The 18,668-nt window shown below is 45.2% G+C and overlaps 1 protein-coding gene across 1 annotated transcript in view; it reads right to left on the bottom strand.

Annotated features, from left to right (window-relative positions):
• SLC7A14 (solute carrier family 7 member 14) overlaps nucleotides 1-18,668 on the bottom strand; it is a 108,881-nt gene that overhangs the window by 14,194 nt on the left and 76,019 nt on the right. The window contains exons 3-6 of the mRNA XM_061167878.1: nucleotides 14,112-14,348; nucleotides 12,358-12,575; nucleotides 5,370-5,516; nucleotides 2,980-3,188 (exon numbers count right to left, since the gene is read on the bottom strand). Of these exons, the coding sequence (XP_061023861.1) occupies nucleotides 2,980-3,188; nucleotides 5,370-5,516; nucleotides 12,358-12,575; nucleotides 14,112-14,348 (811 nt within the window). The remainder of the gene's footprint in view (nucleotides 1-2,979; nucleotides 3,189-5,369; nucleotides 5,517-12,357; nucleotides 12,576-14,111; nucleotides 14,349-18,668) is intronic.

Genomic DNA, 18,668 nt, shown 5'->3' on the forward strand with positions numbered 1-18,668 from the left:
GAATCTAAATTGAAGCCCAGACTTTGCTATGAACAGGAGACAGTTGAAGTCACATACCTGCCTGGTGGCCCTCTCCACCTGTGTTATCCAAAGTATGGTCCATGGATCAGCAGTGTTAGCAACACCTTGGAACTTGTTCGAAATATGTATTTTCAGGTTTTACCTACTATGTCAGACTCTCTGGGAGTGGGGCCCAACAAACTATACACTTTAAAAAACCTCTAGAGGATTCTGATTTATGCCAAAGCCTGAGAAGCTTGCTCTCCAACGAAAGTACAGGGATTTGGTTGCAAAATAGCACAGTCATTAAGAACATGTGCTTGTGGATGAAAGCTAAATCTGGCCAGTCACTCAACTGGAGAAGATAGAGAAGACCAACAAGGGTGACTGAATGACAGGTGCTTGTTTGGCAGTTCCTTAGACTTAGATAGGCTCCCACCTTCCACCTTCCTGTCCTCCTGGCCCTCATTCTTGCTGCTCTTCCAGTCCTCCCTTATTTCCGTGATTCACACAAGCCTATAAACTGCTCAGCGGAGAAGGCAATGGCACTCCACTCCAGTACTCTTGCCTGGAAAAGCCCATGGACAGAGGAGCCTGGTAGGCTGCAGTCCATGGGGTCGCGAAGCGTCAGACATGACTGAGCGACTTCACTTTCACTTTTCACTTTCATGCATTGGAGAAGGAAATGGTAGCCCACTCCAGTGTTCTTGCCTGGAGAATCCCAGGGGTGGTGGAGCCTGGTGGGCTGCCATCTATGGGGTCGCACAGAGTCAGACACGACTGAAGCGACTTAGCAGCAGCAGCAGCAGCAGCATAAACTGCTCAGAGCCCTGGCATCTCTCGGTTTTCTTTGACAGCAGAAAGACCTTGTGGATGTGTGAAGTTGTCACATCTCCACCACGATCAGCCTCCAGCTCCCCCAAGGTCTCAGCTCTGACCTCAGAGGGTATGCACAGGAACTGTTGCAGAAGGTGACAGCTGATGGCAGAGGAAAAGTCTCTGAGCTGGGTCCCTCTGAACTCCTGAGACCTTCTTGGCAATTTGCTCCTTGTTTGGTGCACTTGAAGAATGCTTTACCTGCAGTTTCCTCACACAGGAGGCATGAGGCACCAAGAGATGGGGCCACATCCCCTGTGTACCCTGGGCAGATAGGCTACTTTCTGGCCAGATTAGGGGACTGGAAGTGTCAGTGTCTTGACGTGGTTAAAAATCTGGTCATTTGGGTCAAACAGTCCTGGGTTCAAATCCTGACCCACCCCACCCAGCACCTGGGAGATTTGGGGCAAGTTTTTATTTTTTTACCTCTCTGAGTATTTTCATCTAGTACACTGTTCTGTACTAGATGAAAAACATCTATTTCTGCTTTATTGACTATGCCAAAGCCTTTGACTGTGTGGATCACAATAAACTGTGGAAAATTCTGAAACAGATGGGAATACCAGACCACCTGACCTGCCTCTTGAGAAACTTATATGTAGGTCAGGAAGCAACAGTTAGAACTGGACATGGAACAACAGACCGGTTCCAAATAGGAAAAGGAGTATGTCAAGGCTGTATATTGTCACCCTGTTTACTTAATTTCTATGCAGAGTACATCATGAGAAACGCTGGGCTGGAAGAAGCATAAGCTGGAATCAAGATTGCCGGGAGAAATATCAATTACCTCAGATATGCAGATGACACCACCCTTATGGCAGAAAGTGAAGAGGAACTAAAAAGCCTCTTGATGAAAGTGAAAGAGGAGAGTAAAAAGTTGGCTTAAAGCTCAACATTCAGAAAACTAAGATCATGGCATCTGGTCCCATCACTTCATGGGAAATAGATGGGGAAACAGTGGAAACAGTGTCAGACTTTATTTTTCTGGGCTGCAAAATCACGGCAGATGGTGACTGCAGCCATGAAATTAAAAGACAGTTACTCCTTGGAAGGAAAGTTATGACCAACCTAGATAGCATATTAAAAAGCAGAGACATTACTTTGCCAACAAAGGTCCGTCTGGTCAAGGCTATGGTTTTTCCAGTCGTCATGTATGGATGTGAGAGTTGAACTATAAAGAAAGCTGAGCACCAAAGAATTGATGCTTTTGAACTGTGGAGTTGGAGAAGACTCTTGAGCGTCCCTTGGACTGCAAGGAGATCCAACCAGTCCATCCTAAAGGAGATCAGTCCTGGATGTTCATTGGAAGGACTGATGCTGAAGCTGAAACTCCAGTACTTTGGCCACCTCATGTGAAGAGTTGACTCACTGGAAAAGACCCTGATGCTGGGAGGGATTGGGGGCAGGAGGAGAAGGGGATAATAGAGGATGAGATGGCTGGATGGCATCACCGACTTGATGGGCATGAGTTTGAGTAAACTCTGGGAGTTTGTGATGGACAGGGAGGCCTGATGTGCTGCAATTCATGGGGTCGCAAAGAGTCAGACACGACTGAGTGACTGAAATGAACTGAACTGAACTGAAGTTACATTGTTCTGTTAAATAGAGTTATTGTGATGGCTAAATGGGATACCGTATACCTGGGATACACAGACGTTCAATAAATGGTGGTAGTCATTGCTACTATTACTAGGTTCTGCTCAAAGGGTCTTATCCTCTCTTTGATTGTAACTTTGAACTTTCTTCAATGTCAGAGGAGCAGGTGTCAGGGCTCAATGTGAGGGCAAGCCTAAGATGCCCCTGGGATGGATCCTTCCTTCTGGAGGCCACCCATGTAGCACTTTGGCACTCACCATCTTTACGAAGGAACAGACAGTGTCACATAAAAGGGGAGGGGCAGTTGGGGGAACATATCAGTTTGTTGCTAGATTGAGGGACCCAGAGTCAAACTGAGGGGCTGTTTTAGGACCTAAATTATTTTCACTCAAACTCTTTGCCAAGATATATGACAAGTTCCATGGTCCATATGACAGGGAAGATGGGTGACAGTCTCCCTGGACAGGCATGGAAGAGTAAAATAAATGCCACGAGCATAGCCCTTACCTGAAGAGGAGCCCATCGCTGGCCATGGCATAGATAACCCTCGGCATTGGGAAGAGGGAGCCCAGCAAGCTGACTGTCAGTCCTGCAACCGACCCAATGGCCACGACGAACTTTGCGGCATAGAACCCACGAGCCACAAACATCTCCATGAGTGGGGACTCCGTGTCAATGGCGTCATATGGCACCATCAGAGTTAGGATCATGCTCACCTGTTAAAACGAGATGAAACGTGGTTGGAGGTAGAGGGATCAGTCTGACGCATGGATGGGTGTCCTGTAGCAGAGGAAAGAGACCTGGTCCTGCATGGGAGCCTGCATCTGCCACTTTCTGGTGTGTGCCTTTACTTTGCCTCTGGAGCTCTTGATCTCAGAATTTCCTCCCCACATGTGAATTCAGTGGACTGGACCAGGTCATTTCTACTGTCTCTCTGTGGTCCTTTCATATCTGAGGAATAAGTCTGCTGGTATTTCAGCTCCTGAAAGCGGAGCTACATGGATAGTTCAGTGAAGAGCAGGTGTTATCCGATGGCAGGAGCTGTAGCCAGAGGCCCTGTGCCATCATGGACAAGACTCATTTCTTTTGTACTTTCCAGGTCCTACAGGGTCTTAACTGTCCTACTTCTTACCCCAAAGACCAGAGATCAAAACTCAAAAGATAAATGTGTAGGGGATCCATAGCCGATTAACTGATGGGACTCATATTTCCATTTCCTCTCTGTAGCTCAGTCCCAGGAACCAGGCAGGCCAAGAAATAAATGATGGCATCAGAACGGAGTCCAGTTCTGCTGTGAGCTAGAAGACCATTATGGCTTTGCTTAACCAGGACCTATTTCTCCTCACATGTCATAGATCTACCATGACATTCCTCCCTTCATAATTGGCCCCAGGCCATGGAGACGCCAGTCATAAGGCCAGGAGACCCCTGGGCTGTGAAGGCCAATCTTGGCATCATTGAGGGAGTCCAGAGCCTGAAGAGGAGAGGGTGGTTCATTTCTAGATCACTTTTTCGCCTCTGTCTCAGGAGCCGAGATCCCCCAGTGTAACAAAGTGGCCACTGGGGAGGCTGGCAAGATGTGTGACCACAGCCCAGCAGTGTGGCTCTTCTGGTGGTAGAGTGGGCCTGGTGACCAACACAAGACCAAACAACTCCTGAGGTGTGGTTAGGCCCCACACATTCTAAAAGGGAACCTGTCCCAGTAACACCATCACTTGCAATATCCTCTTTGAGGATGTGGTGGGGTAGACTGGAGGAGAGTGGGGTGGATTCTTACAGCAGTTCTTGCTGAGTCTCCCGCCCATGTTCGATTAGGGCAAAATGTGGTAGACTTACTCTGTAGTCTATAAAGCACTATCCTAAGGAAGGAACTGTGGTTTAACTTTATTGTGTGTGCTACAAGGGTTGACTCCTGGAGGAGGGGAAGTATGGGGTGGTACAGGAGGGGGAATACACAGCAGAGTGTCTCTGTTGCTCCCCCTGCTGCCCCTCCCCCACACTGTTTCTGAACATTCTGTCTGCAGGGATAATCAGGGCTGGAGAAGATAAGTTGCATGTGTGTGCATAAGCTCTGTGCTCAGTCGTGTCTGACTCTTTGTGACCCCATGGACTGTAGCCCTCCAGGCTCCTCTGTCTGTGGGATTTTCCCTGCAAGAATACTGGAGTGGGTTGACGTGCCCTTTTTCAGGAAATCTTCCCCATCCAGGGATCCAACCCATGTCTCCTGTGTTGGCAGGTGGGTTCTTTACCACTAATGCTGCCTGAGAAGCCGTGTGCATAGGGGAAGTGATAATTGACCTGTCCATGAATAGAAACATTTTGGTGGGCAGACCATATCCAGTGCTGCTCTCATGTTTCCCCTTGGCTTCCAGGACAATCCTGTTTTCTCCTTCCCCACTCTGGGGGAGCCTTGCCTCTTTGCTGCTGGGAAGCTCCCAGAAGACAGAAGAGCATTGAGGAGGGTGCACAGAGGCCCACAATGCCTCTGCTTGCTTGCGCACCCACCCGTTACTGCCAGCCTATGATCTGAACTCTTTGGATGGCAGCCCACTCTCTGCACGCTCCCCCCACCACCCCCACTCCCGGCACCGGATGCTGGGATGCTGAGAGCCTGTGCATAGGGCGGAGCAGGGATGTGAGCCACAGCCCAAGTGAGCGCCTGGGGCTTCTCCTGTGTCCAGCTTGGAACCTTGATTTTCTCCCTGTCATCAGTGGGTGGGGTGAGCTTGAGCTCGTGTTAAAAGAGGAAGCAACATGAACATATGTGTACAAACACCACAAATGCACAAGTGAAGGATTACTTCCTGACAGAAGGAAACCCAGTCCCAGAGCCACATTTTAAGGTCAAATATGAAAAGTCCATGTGGAAGGTGCCATAATAAGCTTTTATTACTTACGGATACATATGCTGTCAGGCAGATGACCAGGGAGGCGGTGATAGCATAAGGGATGGATGTGTTGGGATTCTTGGCTTCCTCTCCAGTGGTGGCGATGATGTCAAAGCCAATGAAAGCATAGAAACATGTGGCTGCTCCTTGCAGCACCTATAGAGATGAAGACATTTGAAATACTTAGAGTGTAAGTGGATCACCAGTGCCTGACACGTGGTCCCCTTAATTGCCCGATGGTCAGCAGACATTACTGAGTGGTAGAGGGGGTAACATAGTGGAACTTGTGCTAAAGGCTTGAGTTCTGACTTCTACTAGCTGTGTGACACTGGGCTAACTGAAACAGAAGGCTCAGTGGAAGATACCTCCAAGGTATGAATCATATAGTTGTTGGAGGAGAGGTGCACTGTAGGCTCCAGGGGGAACCTCAGAGCCGTGCGTATGGGTGGGATAGGACTTGGTTAGGAGTGCAGATTCTATAGCCAGTCAGACCTTGCTTGGTTCTGCCAAGAACTAGCTTGGTGACACAGAACAAGTTCCCCCCCATGGGGGAACAAGAACCCCATGGGGCTTCATTTTATCACTTAAATGAAAATAAAAATAGTATTTAGCTCATTGGATTGTTACAAGGATTAAACGAGATAGTCCACCACAGTTGTAGAATATATGCTCAGTTACTCAGTCATGTCTGACTCTCTGTGTGGCCCCATGGAGTGTAGCCCGCCAGGCTCCTCTGTCCATGAGATTCTCCAGGCAAGAATACTGGAGTGGGTTGACATTTCCTTCTCCAGGGGATCTTCCCAACCCAGGGATCAAACCTGAGTCTTTTGTATTTCCTGCTCTGGCAGGCAGATTCTTTACCACACCTGGGTAGATGCTTAATAAATATTGCTCTTATCGGTAGTAGTTTTTCTAGAACAGATGAAACCAAGGACACAAATAAATTCCCCCTCTTCTTCCCCCTTATTTTTCTTTTAGAACTTGATTCATATTTTATTAAGTGCTCCCATGAACCAGGAACTCTACTTGGTGATATGGATACAGTCATGTGCAAAAAGTACTCTGAGCATGAGCTCCTGGGGTTAGGGGCCTAGAGGACACTGCAAGACCAGAAATGCTACCTTGATTGTGATAACAAATTGATTGAGATTAGCAAATACCTACATTATTACAAAGCAGAGACATCATTTTACCAGCAAAGGTCCATATAGTCAAAGCTATGGTTTTTCCAGTAGTCATGTATGGATGAGAGAGTTGGACTATAAAGAAAGCTTAGCACTGAAGAATTGATGCTTTTGAACTGTGGTGTTGGAGATGACTCTTGAGAGTTCCTTGGACAGCGAGGAGATCGAACCAGTCAATCCTAAAGGAAAGCAGTCCTGAATATTCATTGGAAGGACTGATGCTGAAGCTGAAGCTCCAATACTTTGGCCACCTGATGTGAAGAACTGACTCATTGGAAAAGACCCTGATGCTGGGAAAGAGTGAAGGCAGGAGGAGAAGGGGATGAACAGAGGATGAAATGGTTGGATGGCATCACCAACTTTATGGACATGAGTTTGAGCAAGCTCCGGGAATTGGTATGGACAGGGAAGCCTGTTGTGCTGCAGTCCGTGGGGTCACTGAGTTGGACACAACTGAGCAACTGAACTGAACTGAACATTATTTGTAAAACACAGATGCTCAGTTCAGTTCAGTTCAGTCGCTCAGCCATGTCCGACTCTTTGCGACCCCATGAATCGCAGTACGCCAGGCCTCCCTGTCCATCACCGACAGATGCTACTGTTTCCCAAATGAGTGAAAGCATGAATGACAATTACTGATAATGATTAGATACCAGAAAGTTAACTATGGGAACTAGGTTAGTTGGGAAGAGAGAGAATAAGAGAATTGCAAAGAGAATGTCTGTTAGCCCCAATTTGCATATGTAGAACTAGAAAGCAGTTATGATTGAAGAAAGACTCAACAGATCAAAAGTAGGCCATCTGGAGGTTCTACTGTGATGGGAAGCCCATGAAATTTAACTCATATGGTTCAAATGGAATGATTTCGATGAAGGGATTCTAGGGGTTGAGGCTGAGAGGAAGTGAGGAAGAAATACCCTGGCCTGTTCTCTTCTCCGCTTCTGATCTCCTGATTGATATCTCCCATTGGCTATACCTAACAGGAAGCCACCAGCAGGGGGGTCTTCTGGAGCACAGAACGGAGCAGGAGGAGTAGAGAGGCGATCTGGGAGAGTGTGGGCAAATGGAAAACCAGCACACCTGCCAGGATCAAACAGACTCTGGCCTAACAAGATATAGATTAAATAAACATTATTTAAGAGAAGATATACAGTTAACAAATAGGGTCACCTTTTTACATGAATTAATTTGAATGAGGTTTTTTTTTTTTTTTTTACCTTCAAGCAAATAATCCCTGGTCGGTAAATACAAAAAAGCCATGAAATGAAACTCTATGGGTGTGTCTCTACCCCAAAAACCACTAAAACTGCTTTCTACTTCACTCTACCCAGATTTCAGATTGAGCCTCTGTTATTTACAATTAGGATACGCTTCCATGCTTGAAAGAATGTGTTTGGTACCCAGGGGTGAGCATCTGTGAATTAAATGAGTGGGTGAAGCATGTGTGTGTGTCTGTATACATGTTTCTGCCTTCATCAGGACTTTATCCTAACCTTCCTTTAATGTCTTACATAAGTAAAAACCAGTATTGACTTTTCAATTTGATGCTGTCACTGGAAATTATTTTCCAAGGTCAACTTGGTAAAGCTGCTCAGCCAGAGGATGCAGGCCAGTCTTTCCCTCTCCAGAGCTTTGTGGGGCCGCAGCACCTGCCTCAGTTGCTGGAGGACTGTTGCTTAATTAGTTGACAAAAGAATGTCATTGCCGGCCTGCTACTCAACTTCAGGGATCCCTAAAAGCTGGGATCCCTGTGCCTTGCTGATATTTGAGAGGCGTTAGGCTCTCCCTATTCTACTTTAGATATGCCCACGAGATAATTAGGCACCTTTGTGTAATTCACTCTCAAAGTAACAAGACAAAACACCAACTTTAGCAGCATTTCCTGCCACCCTCTTGCTCCAGATCTGTTAGCAGCCTGTCCACAGCGACAGTGGAATGTGCTAATAGGTTCCAGCAAGTGGCTTCAAATGTGGAGACATGGAAAACAGCTTTTCCTCTTTTTGGAGACTGTCAGCATTCCCCACAAATACTTGCTCTGAACCATTTTCCTGGGAGCTATTTGTGCTGGTAGAATGTTTTATCTGGTTAAAGAGAAACCATAAGATAGCATCGAGAACAAATAACATACAGTGAATACGCACCAACAATGGTCAGGGGCTGAGGAATTGCAGATGGAAGTGGGGGTTCAGCTGAGGGCCAGCAGTTACTTGATATAGGGAAAAAATGTTTGTTGTTCTTAAGCTCTTCGAGACCAAAGAAGCATTTGACCCAGAACCCGTAAGTGAGTAAACCATTCCTTATGCTATTTTCTTTGGAAGGAAGTGTTTGGAACAGGGAAAGACTAGGCTTCTGAAGGGTCCATGGCCAGAGGATGGATTGCTCATTAACCCTTTAGAAGTCCTTGAGAGTTGTGTTTTAAGTCACGTAACAGTATCCGTTTAAACCATTCCCTCCACAATGGTGTCCTCCATCCCGTCTTACCTATAGGGATTGAAGAAGAAAGTGGGTTGGTACTCTGAACTTGTCAGTCCCCTTGTCAGAGGTGGGCTTCCTTTGTGGCTCAGATGGTAAAGAATCTGCCTACAATGCAGGAGACCCAGGTTCAATCCCTGGGTCGGGAAGATCCCCTGGAGAAGGAAATGGCAACCCACTCCAGTATTCTTGCCTGGAAAATTCCATGGACAGAGGAGCCTGGCAGGCTACAGTCCATGGGGTTGCCAAGAGCTGGATATGCCTGAGTGACTAACAAATTTCATCAGTTTTTTTGTTTTTTTTTTTTGGTCAGGGGTGGGGGTCGGATTTTCCCCAAGGAGTGAGGAAGTTCATGCAGTTGGCAAGTAGGCAACTTGATTTTGCTGACAGTTGTTAGAGAAGGGAGTAGGGAGTGTGTTTATTCACTTGGTGGATGACATGCTCATGAGACGGTGTCAGATCTCAAAAAATACCATGTATATTCAGAGTGGCTTTGCTGGACTGGAAAAGTGACCTAAAACCAAAGTCAAGAAAGAACAGGTCCAGGCAGTGGGCTGGGGAGGAGATGTACGATGCAGAAATCCAAGGCCAAGCAGAGAGGATGAGTCATCATCATCTTCATGCTGGGCTGTCCTCTGTGCTCAGATGATGTTTTTAGGCACAGCCATGAGGACACATATTTGAATTTCCTGCAGGGAAAGAGGACTCACAGCAAAAAACCCAAAATCCAAGTCAGGCTTTTTTGGTGACCAACGACCAGCCTACACCAGGTAGTAGGTTTGGGTTGGAGTGAGGTCAGTGGCCAAAGGTGCAAAAAAAAGACAGATGGCCCCATGCATGAGGTCCTGGGGGCAGTGGAGTGAATCAGGACTTTGACTCCTCCAGGACTGGAGTTGAATTTCACTCTACTATGGTCTAGACCTGTGATCTTAACTTTGCTTGTGCTCAGTTGCTCAGTAAGGTCTGATTCTTTGTGACCCCACAGACTGTAGCCTGCCAGGTTCTTCTGTCCATGGGATTCTCCAGACAAGGATACTGGAGTGGGTTATATGCCCCTCTCCAGGGGATCTTCCTGATCCGGGGATTGAGTCTGAGTCTCTTATGTCTCCTGCATTGGCAGGAGGGTTCTTTACCACTAACACCACCTGGGAAGCCCCAGGCTTAACTATCCTCCCATCTTAATGCTCCTCCCAGCTCCAAGACTCCCAGTCTTTCTGAAGCTTAAAGGAAGTATTAAGAAGACTCAGAAGGCAGGGATCATACACAAGGTTCTTGATGTAGTGGAAGGGGCTTTGGAGCCAAACACCTGGGTGGGGATTTCAGTCCTGGCACTGACTAGCTAAGTGACTTCCAGCAAGTTACCCAGCTTCTCTGAGCCTTGAGTTCTCCATCTGTAAGTTGGGGATAGCAGCACCTGCTTCAAAGTTTTGTTATAAGAGTGAGATAATATTCATAGCGCACGTGCTGGGCACCCAGAAGGTAGTGGGTAAATTCTAGCTCCTTCCTCCATCATGATCATTGTTACTAATTATACAATATGGACTTAAAAATGTCTAAGGTTTTATTACTTTTTTGCAAATATTTGGTGCAATTGGTTTTACCACCCAATAGATGAGAAAAATGGAAAGCATAGAAGTTAATTGTTGGCCAAAGCCTTACAGTAAGTCCATGACCCAGTAATTTCTTACATTGTTAAGAAAATGGTGAGAACATCTTCATGTGCTATGATGAAAATGCAGTTGAGTTCTGGGAAAACATTCTTTCTTTGTCACTATTATCATTTGTTGTTTTCTTATATGATAGGAAGGGAACAATTTGTATCATAAGAAAATATAGACTTGGGGATCCAGAATGGGGTCAACAGTGTTTTTTTGTCTCTTCTGGTTTTAACCAGTTTGAGGATTTATTCACCTCAAGTGGGAGGGATGAAATCTGTGGCGCTGCAGAATTCTTACTGATAAGCAGAAGACTAGAAACCTTGGCTTAAATTGTTTCCTTGCTTATTTCTCTTCATTGAACAGCGTGGCATGGTTTAGAATACACAGAAGTTATTTTGAGTGCTCTCCAAGAGAGATTTCTGGTCCCTGGAAAGCCAGCGTAAGCAAAGACTACAAAAGGAAATCTGGTGGAATCCTGGCCTTCTGTCACTGATGCTGGGCAGGCTTGTCTTCTGGCCTCGGTTTCTTTATCTGTTAAGGGAGAGGGTGGGACCAGGGGGCCTCTAAGATCCCTTCTAGCTCGAACGTCTCTGATTTATGTTCTACAGTTTGAAAAAAAGAAGAATGGGAGAGTGAATTTTACCAGTAAATCCATAAAGGTGGCATTTTTAGTCATATAGAGGAAGAATTCAGGTGTGACTTGGAACGAGCACTTGTCAGTATAAAGAATTTGCCACTCAGACCTTTCCACCTTTCTTTAGCATAAACCACACCATCAGATCACTGGGATGAGATCTGAAGATGTCCTTTTGGTCCAGCTCACTCTTTTGTCAATCCCCCAGACCACACCAGTAGGCTTCTCTGCTCTCAGACCCCAGCAGGACTCTCCACCTTGGATCAAACATTGAGTTTAGATTTGAGAACTGTTCCTTTCTTAGTTCCATACCGAAGCAATGCTCGTCCCTTCCTTGCCTGCCCCCTGTTCAGGCCTCTTTTACTGCTTGTCTATTTACCAACTGTCTGAACTGAACAGTCCTATAGAGAGATTCTATAGGACTGAGCTGTTCATGTGCAGGCTTTGGAATCAGACAGTCCTGTCTTTGGCTCCTAACTTGGGCACTTATGCTATGTGCTTAGTATCTAGTCATTTGACCTCTCTGAGTGTTGAGTTTTTTCATCTGTAAGACTAGAATATAAATATCCTCCTTGCAAGGTTATTGAGTGAATGTTAGTCTTTCAGTCATGTCTGACTCTGTGACCCCATGGACTGATGCCAGGCTCCTCTGTCCATGGAATTCTTCAGGAAAGAATACTGGAGTGGGTAACCATTTCCTTCTCCAGGGAATCTTCCCGACCCAGGGATAGAATCCCAGTCTCCTGCATTGCAGGAAGATTAAATGAGATATATGCAGAACTAGGCATATTGCAAGTGACCAAAATTTCAAATCTATTACTGTTTTCCATATAATATAGGAGCTCAAGAAATGTTCATGAAACAGCTAAATAAAAAAGAACCATTTCTTCAGAACATTCTGATGAAATTCAGATAAAAGGTGATGAAGAGAGTGCCATGAAGGTTATGGGACAAGCAACATTTCCTTTAACTCATGTCTCAAACTGGTCATAGGGTAGTAGGCAGAGCGTGCAGCAGGTACACCCACAGGGATTTAGGAATGAACTTACCCCTGACCAGCCATAGGGCAAGAATTGGCCCTCAGCCCAGTATTTCCCATTGATGAAGAAGAAGCCTGCAATCATGATGAACACCCACACGGCCAGGTTCAGCACATTGAGTACATTGTTGAAGCCCACAGAATTCTTCACCCCCAGCGCAACGATGATGGTGACGATAATTGCGATCACCAGAGCCAGAAGGTCGGGGTATGATTGTTCTCCCTTCCCTAGAGGAATAAGATGTGAATTAAAAACATTGTCCAGGCCCACCCAGTGTATCTGCACTCAGCTTAGAGGAGGGTGGTCAGTGTGTTGTGGAGGGAGAAGGGACTGTGTGTGTGTGGTCCACACGTGTCTAGATGCAAATAGGAAGGTTTTGGTATATAGGTGAGATGACCTGATATCCTGGACCAAAAATTGGGATCCATAATATGACAACTACAGCAGTTCCTCTGGAGCCATGGCATGGAACATCCGAAGTCAGGACTATCCAAGGACATTCAAATGTATACACGGATCTAACATGTTATTTGAACGATTTTATCTTCATTGTTGTTTACTTTATAGCCCATAAATATTCCATTTCATTCCAGCAATCTCTTTATTAGCAAATTTAAAAATGTGTGTCTTTGATAATTATTGGAAGAAGGGTGTTCTGTCCATTTGTGTGATTGCAAAGAAGATGGCTGGGGAACTCTCCCCACCTCTTTGTTCTTGTCTGTTGGCCAGTGGACTCCTGCCCTCTATAGAGGGAAAGTGGCACTGCTTTAGCAGTCAGCCTCCTGGATTTCAGCTCAACTCTGACCTGGAACCAGCCGTGTGGCCGTGGGCAAATGTCTTCTTTCTCTGAACCTCATCTGTAAAGTGAAAATTTTGGGCTACCTGATTTTGGAGGACCCTTTCAGACCTAAAATTCTATGAAATCAGTATTCTGAGAAGATGTTGTCTTCATATTTTTAAAATTTTCTCATGGTATCTCGGTGCCCAGCATTTTGGTCAGCTCTTCTGAGACAGGGGCACCAATGACTTGCATTCAGCCACTGAATTAGTCCCTGGATGTTTTGGGGCAAGACTTCCAAAGTCTCCTCCACTACAGTTTAGCTTCTCTTGATTGTGAAGGGATAGTCCGATATCAGAATGGAAGGTGGGGCTCAGACCTGAAGTCTCAAGGTATTTGTTACATGAGCTGGTTACTTAGTATTCACTCATTTTGTTATACCCATTCATTTTGTTTCTTTTAAATAGATTCTCTTATTTAAAAATTAATGCATGCTGATTTAGGATAAATTTTTAAAAATCTAAAGAACCCATCAGAGAAGTTCCTCATAGTTCTTTTTCCAAATTACTCATATTTTTATACAGTTATTAATGTGATGCATATACAATTTGTGTCCTTTGTCTTACAGCATTGCATTAAAAACATTCCACACTCTTACAACAGCCTTCCTGGTCATCCTTTTAATTGCTAGCTATGTCATACACTGCCATAGTTTCCTTCATCAGTTGCTCCAATGTAGAATACTTAAACAGTTTCTAATTTTTTTGTTATTATAAATAAGGTGGTGATGAACATTTTTTCATATAAAAATTTTATGGAAATTAAAATAGTTTTGTTAGGACAGATTCATTCATCCATTACTTGGCAAAAAAAGAGACATATGAAGGCCCTTGGTACTTTTTGCCAAATTGCGTCCTGGAAGAGGAGCCCCTTTATTTGGCTCAGTGAGTTTGCACGTTGGAGTTGGAGGCTGTGGCAGTCTCACCCAGGCCGTTGAGGGTTCCCACGCTGTCCACCATCCAGCGGCTGATGGTGTGGTTGGCCAGTGAGTCAAACATGCTGCTCAGGGCGCTGGCGCCGGCCGCGGTGCCAATCAGGTACTCCAGGATCAGGTTCCAGCCGATGAAAAATGCCACAAACTCCCCGACAGTGACGTAGCTGTAGGTGTAGGCTGACCCTGTGGTCTTGGGGACGCGGACTCCAAACTCTGCATAGCAGACGCCTGCATGGGACGCACACATGAAAGATTGATTTCAGGAGATGAGCTAACCTTTTGGTGGCTAACCATCTGGGATAGATAATCCTGGACATCTCTGGGGTCTTAGAACAAATACGCAAAGTTTTATGTAAACGAATCAATTCAAAGCCAGTTCTGATGTCTTCCAACTTTACTTCTGAAAAAAGTCTAAACCCGAATGCCAGACCTAATTCTAAAGAACAATTAGAAACTGATTTTCTTTATTAGAAAAACTCCCATTTATTGTATGTGTCTCTGTTGTTGTTCCTTAGGGGTCAGATATCCTGAGTGAACTTGGGTCTAATTCATTATGACCATACAACTGATGTCACCAAGGTTAGATTATGTTAGCATTCTTCTCTTTTCATTTTTATTTGTTACAAAATGTGTTCCTCATTTAAGGGTGATACCTGGAGCAATCTTTGAAAATCCTGTACTATATGGGATGGGGGGTTAATTAAAAATGCAAATACAAATAAATGACTAGTTATTAACTAGGAAATTTGCACATGCAAAAGATAATCTAATGAACACTTTTAGAGTGTCTCCTATGTGCTTGGCAAGATGCCAAATGCTGGGAATAGAAAAAAGACAAGTGAGGCAGGGCCTTGCCTTCAGGAGCTATGCCGGGAAATCCCCACACTTTGTAGGCTGTATGGGCTCAGCAATGCAAAGACACACAGGAACACAGAGAGCAGAATTGAAACGTGTGCAAATCAGCTGGTTCTGAGGTGTGTGGAGGAATTAATTGGACTCAGAAGTGGACTGTGAGGCAAAGGCATGGTGGGGAGAGACTGTATGAAGTTTTGGGTGGAAGGGGATGTGCCCTGGGGGACTGGGAGGAGACGAGGCTGGAGAGGCAGGCAGAAGCCACACGTTTTCCAAAGTGGGTCTGGTGCGACACTTCACCAGAGTCATCTATTACACTTGATCTTAGCCAGAAGGCCAAGAAGCGATCAGAGTCGTCTATTGAGTTGTGATTTCAGGAGACGGAGACCAGGAATATGCATTTTAATATGCTTGCCATTTATATTTGAGAAACACTGGTATATTGCCTCATTTTGTTTGTTTTACAGAATTAGAAATTAAATTAGAAAGAGGCTGGGAGTATATCAAACTTCTGGAAGTTGGGAGAATATTCTACATTGTACTAGAAACTCTAGATTTGGGGCCAATGGGTGGGGTACCAAGTGGGAGGACAGCCATGCGACGGTTTGGAGGAGACACACCAGGAATGGGAGATAGAGGGAGAGGGGAACGCAAAGTAAACGTTACTTTCAGTCCCAATTTTGTTCAGGGCCAGCCCTGCGGTTCTCATCACAAATCAGGGAAAAATCATTCATTCTTTTGTGACTGAAGAGAGCAAGTTTCTTCTCCTTTGGAAGAGAGTAAAATCAGTGCAAGGATGCAAAAGCAGAGATGTTAGAAGCAGCCACACAACGCATGACTACATGTGATGCACTCTCCCGTCCTTCCCCTCGGTGGCGGCAGGGTTGGCGCCTCCACAGGGAAGGAGCCCTGGACAGCCGGGTTGCCCTCTTTGTCTCAACTCTGCCTCGAACCTGTGCACCCCTTTACGTGCTTCCTTCCTTGTAAGGTAAAGGAATTAGGCCGGGATGCTCTCTTTAGGATCTTCCTACTCTTCCCACCTAGGATTCTCTTGTTATATGGAATTTTGCTACAAAATACATTAAGCATCGTTTCCTTTCACATTAGTTACTATACTGTTCTGTATTATGGAGATGCTCTCAAGGCCAGCAAAGCTGTTCGTCCCTACCTTGAATGGCCTAGGCTGTTATTATTTTGAGTTTCTATATCAGCCCCCTTCCCTTCACTTTGTAAAATAGATTTCCATCTCCTTGGAGGTCAGACTGTCAGTCATTTCTTCTTGTTACTATTGTGGGGCTTACCTGGAGCAGTCTGACCTCCTCCTTTTCTAAATTGCTGCTTCTAACACCTGATGTTAAAATTGTTAGAGTGAGTCTAAAATTAAGAGGAATTGGTCTCGGAAGGAAAGCCTGAGGAACTCTAGGAGGAAAGTATAGAATGTGAGGACCTGATGATATTTTCTTGGTTGCTAGGGGAACTGGTATAACTTATGTGTTCTCATCTCCTGAAGGGAGTTGAGTTTGCACATTGAGTAGGTGTCTCTTTAACTGCAGTGTAAGGAATTGGGAGGGAAATGATTTAGTCTCTTTAGCGCAGGATGCACAGCTTTACCCAGTAATTCTTATACTCTGTGAGCTTCTTTTCTTCATCCTTCTTCACCACCTGATAATGTACAAGGCTTATAAATAGGATTTTTCCAAGTGAAACTTTTGAAATGGGCATCAGTTTGATTACAGATTTAAATTGGAGAGCCAATATTGTGCAGTTTGGGCAATCAAACATTTTTTTCCTTAATATTTGATCTGCCAAATTAAGTTAGAAAACACTCAAGTCACTGGCCAAGGGTGATTAGCAAAGAGCCAAGTCTTCCTTAGCTCTTGTGAAGGGACCTGCCCGTCCCTTGCTCTCCCGGGTCAGAGGAATGGGCCCTGTGTGGTGCGCGGTGTAGGAGCATATGGAATCTTAGTTATGTATTTCCCCCAAACATGCTTGGATCTTGATGACTGGGGTTTGGGGAGAACAGTGGGAAAATCAATTAGCCACTAATCACGTGGGATAGTTTCTGCTCCCAGAAATCATTCTTTGGGACACACTTTCATTTTGATCATGTTGTAAAGTATTTTATTTTTGAAACCTTCTGATTTATTTGCATGCAGGAATCCAAGCTTTTAGTGGGCGCTAAGGGCTTCACTGCAGCCATGAAATTAAAAGACACTTACTCCTTGGAAGGAAAGTTATGACCAACCTAGAGAGCATATTTAAAAGCAGAGACATTACTTTGCCAACAAAGGTCCGTCTGGTCAAGGCTATGGTTTTTCCAGTGGTCATGTATGGAAGTGAGAGTTGGACTATAAAGAAAGCTGAGTGCCGAAAAATTGATGCTTTTGAACTGTGGTGTTGGAGAAGACTCTTGAGAGTCCCTTGGACTACAAGGAGATCCAACCAGTCCATCCTAAAGGAGATCAGTCCTGGGTGTTCATTGGAACGACTGATATTGAAGCTGAAACTCCAATTCTTTGGCCACCTGATGCGAAGAGTTGACTCATTGGAAAAGACCCTGATGCTGGGAGGGATTGGGGGCGGGAGGAGAAGGGGATGACAGAGGATAAGATGGTTGGATGGCATCACCGACTCGATGGACATGGGTTTGAGTAAACTCTGGGAGTTGGTGATGGACAGGGAGGCCTGATGTGCTGCGATTCATGGGGTCGCAAAGAGTCAGACACGACTGAGTGACTGAACTGAACTGAACTGACTGAAGGGCTTCACTGGTGGCTCAGTGGTAAAGAACCCACCTGCCAATGCAAGAGACTTGGATTCTATCCCTGGGTCAGGAAGATCCCCTGGAGGAGGGCATGGAAACCCATTCTAATATTCTTGCCTGGGGAATTCCATGAACAGAAGAGCCTGGTGGGCTACAGTCCATAGGGTCGCATAGTCAGACATGACTGAGCACACATTTTATATAGAATGTATCCAGGGAAACTCAGTGATGAGGAGTGAATGATTTCAACTCCAGTATCCTGGAAAAAAGGACTGGAAAATGTTGTCAATATTTCTACTACCCGCTCCCCCAACCATCTCATGTGTAAGAGACACATTCAAGGGTGTCTTTCTAATTTCAATAAGAAATAAAAACCATGGAAAAGGATGCCATTAAAAATTTTTTCTTTATCCTAGATTAGGTGGTCACTGAGTATTCAAAAGCAAGTTACTTATCTCACATGGGTAAAACTAGAGGGCCAGTTAGAGGAGCTTCATGCTCCCTTCTAGTGCTGTCATTCTTTGGTTTTACACCTAGAATCAACTGTTAATCATTTGTGTTAATGGGGGAAGCCCTGTAGGAAATACTGCAAGCCAGTAGTCTTGCAAGGTTGTACTGCCTCCTAGGGGGAGTTTTGGTATTCTGTGAGGGCGTCTATGGTTCACATGATTATTGTGGGCCCTCCTGGCATTAAATGGGCAAAAGCCTGGGCTGTTAGACATTTTGTAGTGTGTGGGACTGTCCCACAGGATGATGCATTGTTCTCTTGAAAGTGAAAGTGAAGTCACTCAGTTGTGTCCAACTCTTTGTGACCCCATGACACCAGGCTCTTCTGTCCATGGAATTTTCTAGGCAAGAGTACTGGAGTGGGTTGACATTTCCTTCTCCAGGGAATCTTCCCGACCCAGGGATCGAACCCAGATCTCCTGCAT

Source organism: Dama dama, chromosome 19, assembly GCF_033118175.1.
Source record: "Dama dama isolate Ldn47 chromosome 19, ASM3311817v1, whole genome shotgun sequence".
Lineage (NCBI taxonomy): Eukaryota > Metazoa > Chordata > Mammalia > Artiodactyla > Cervidae > Dama > Dama dama.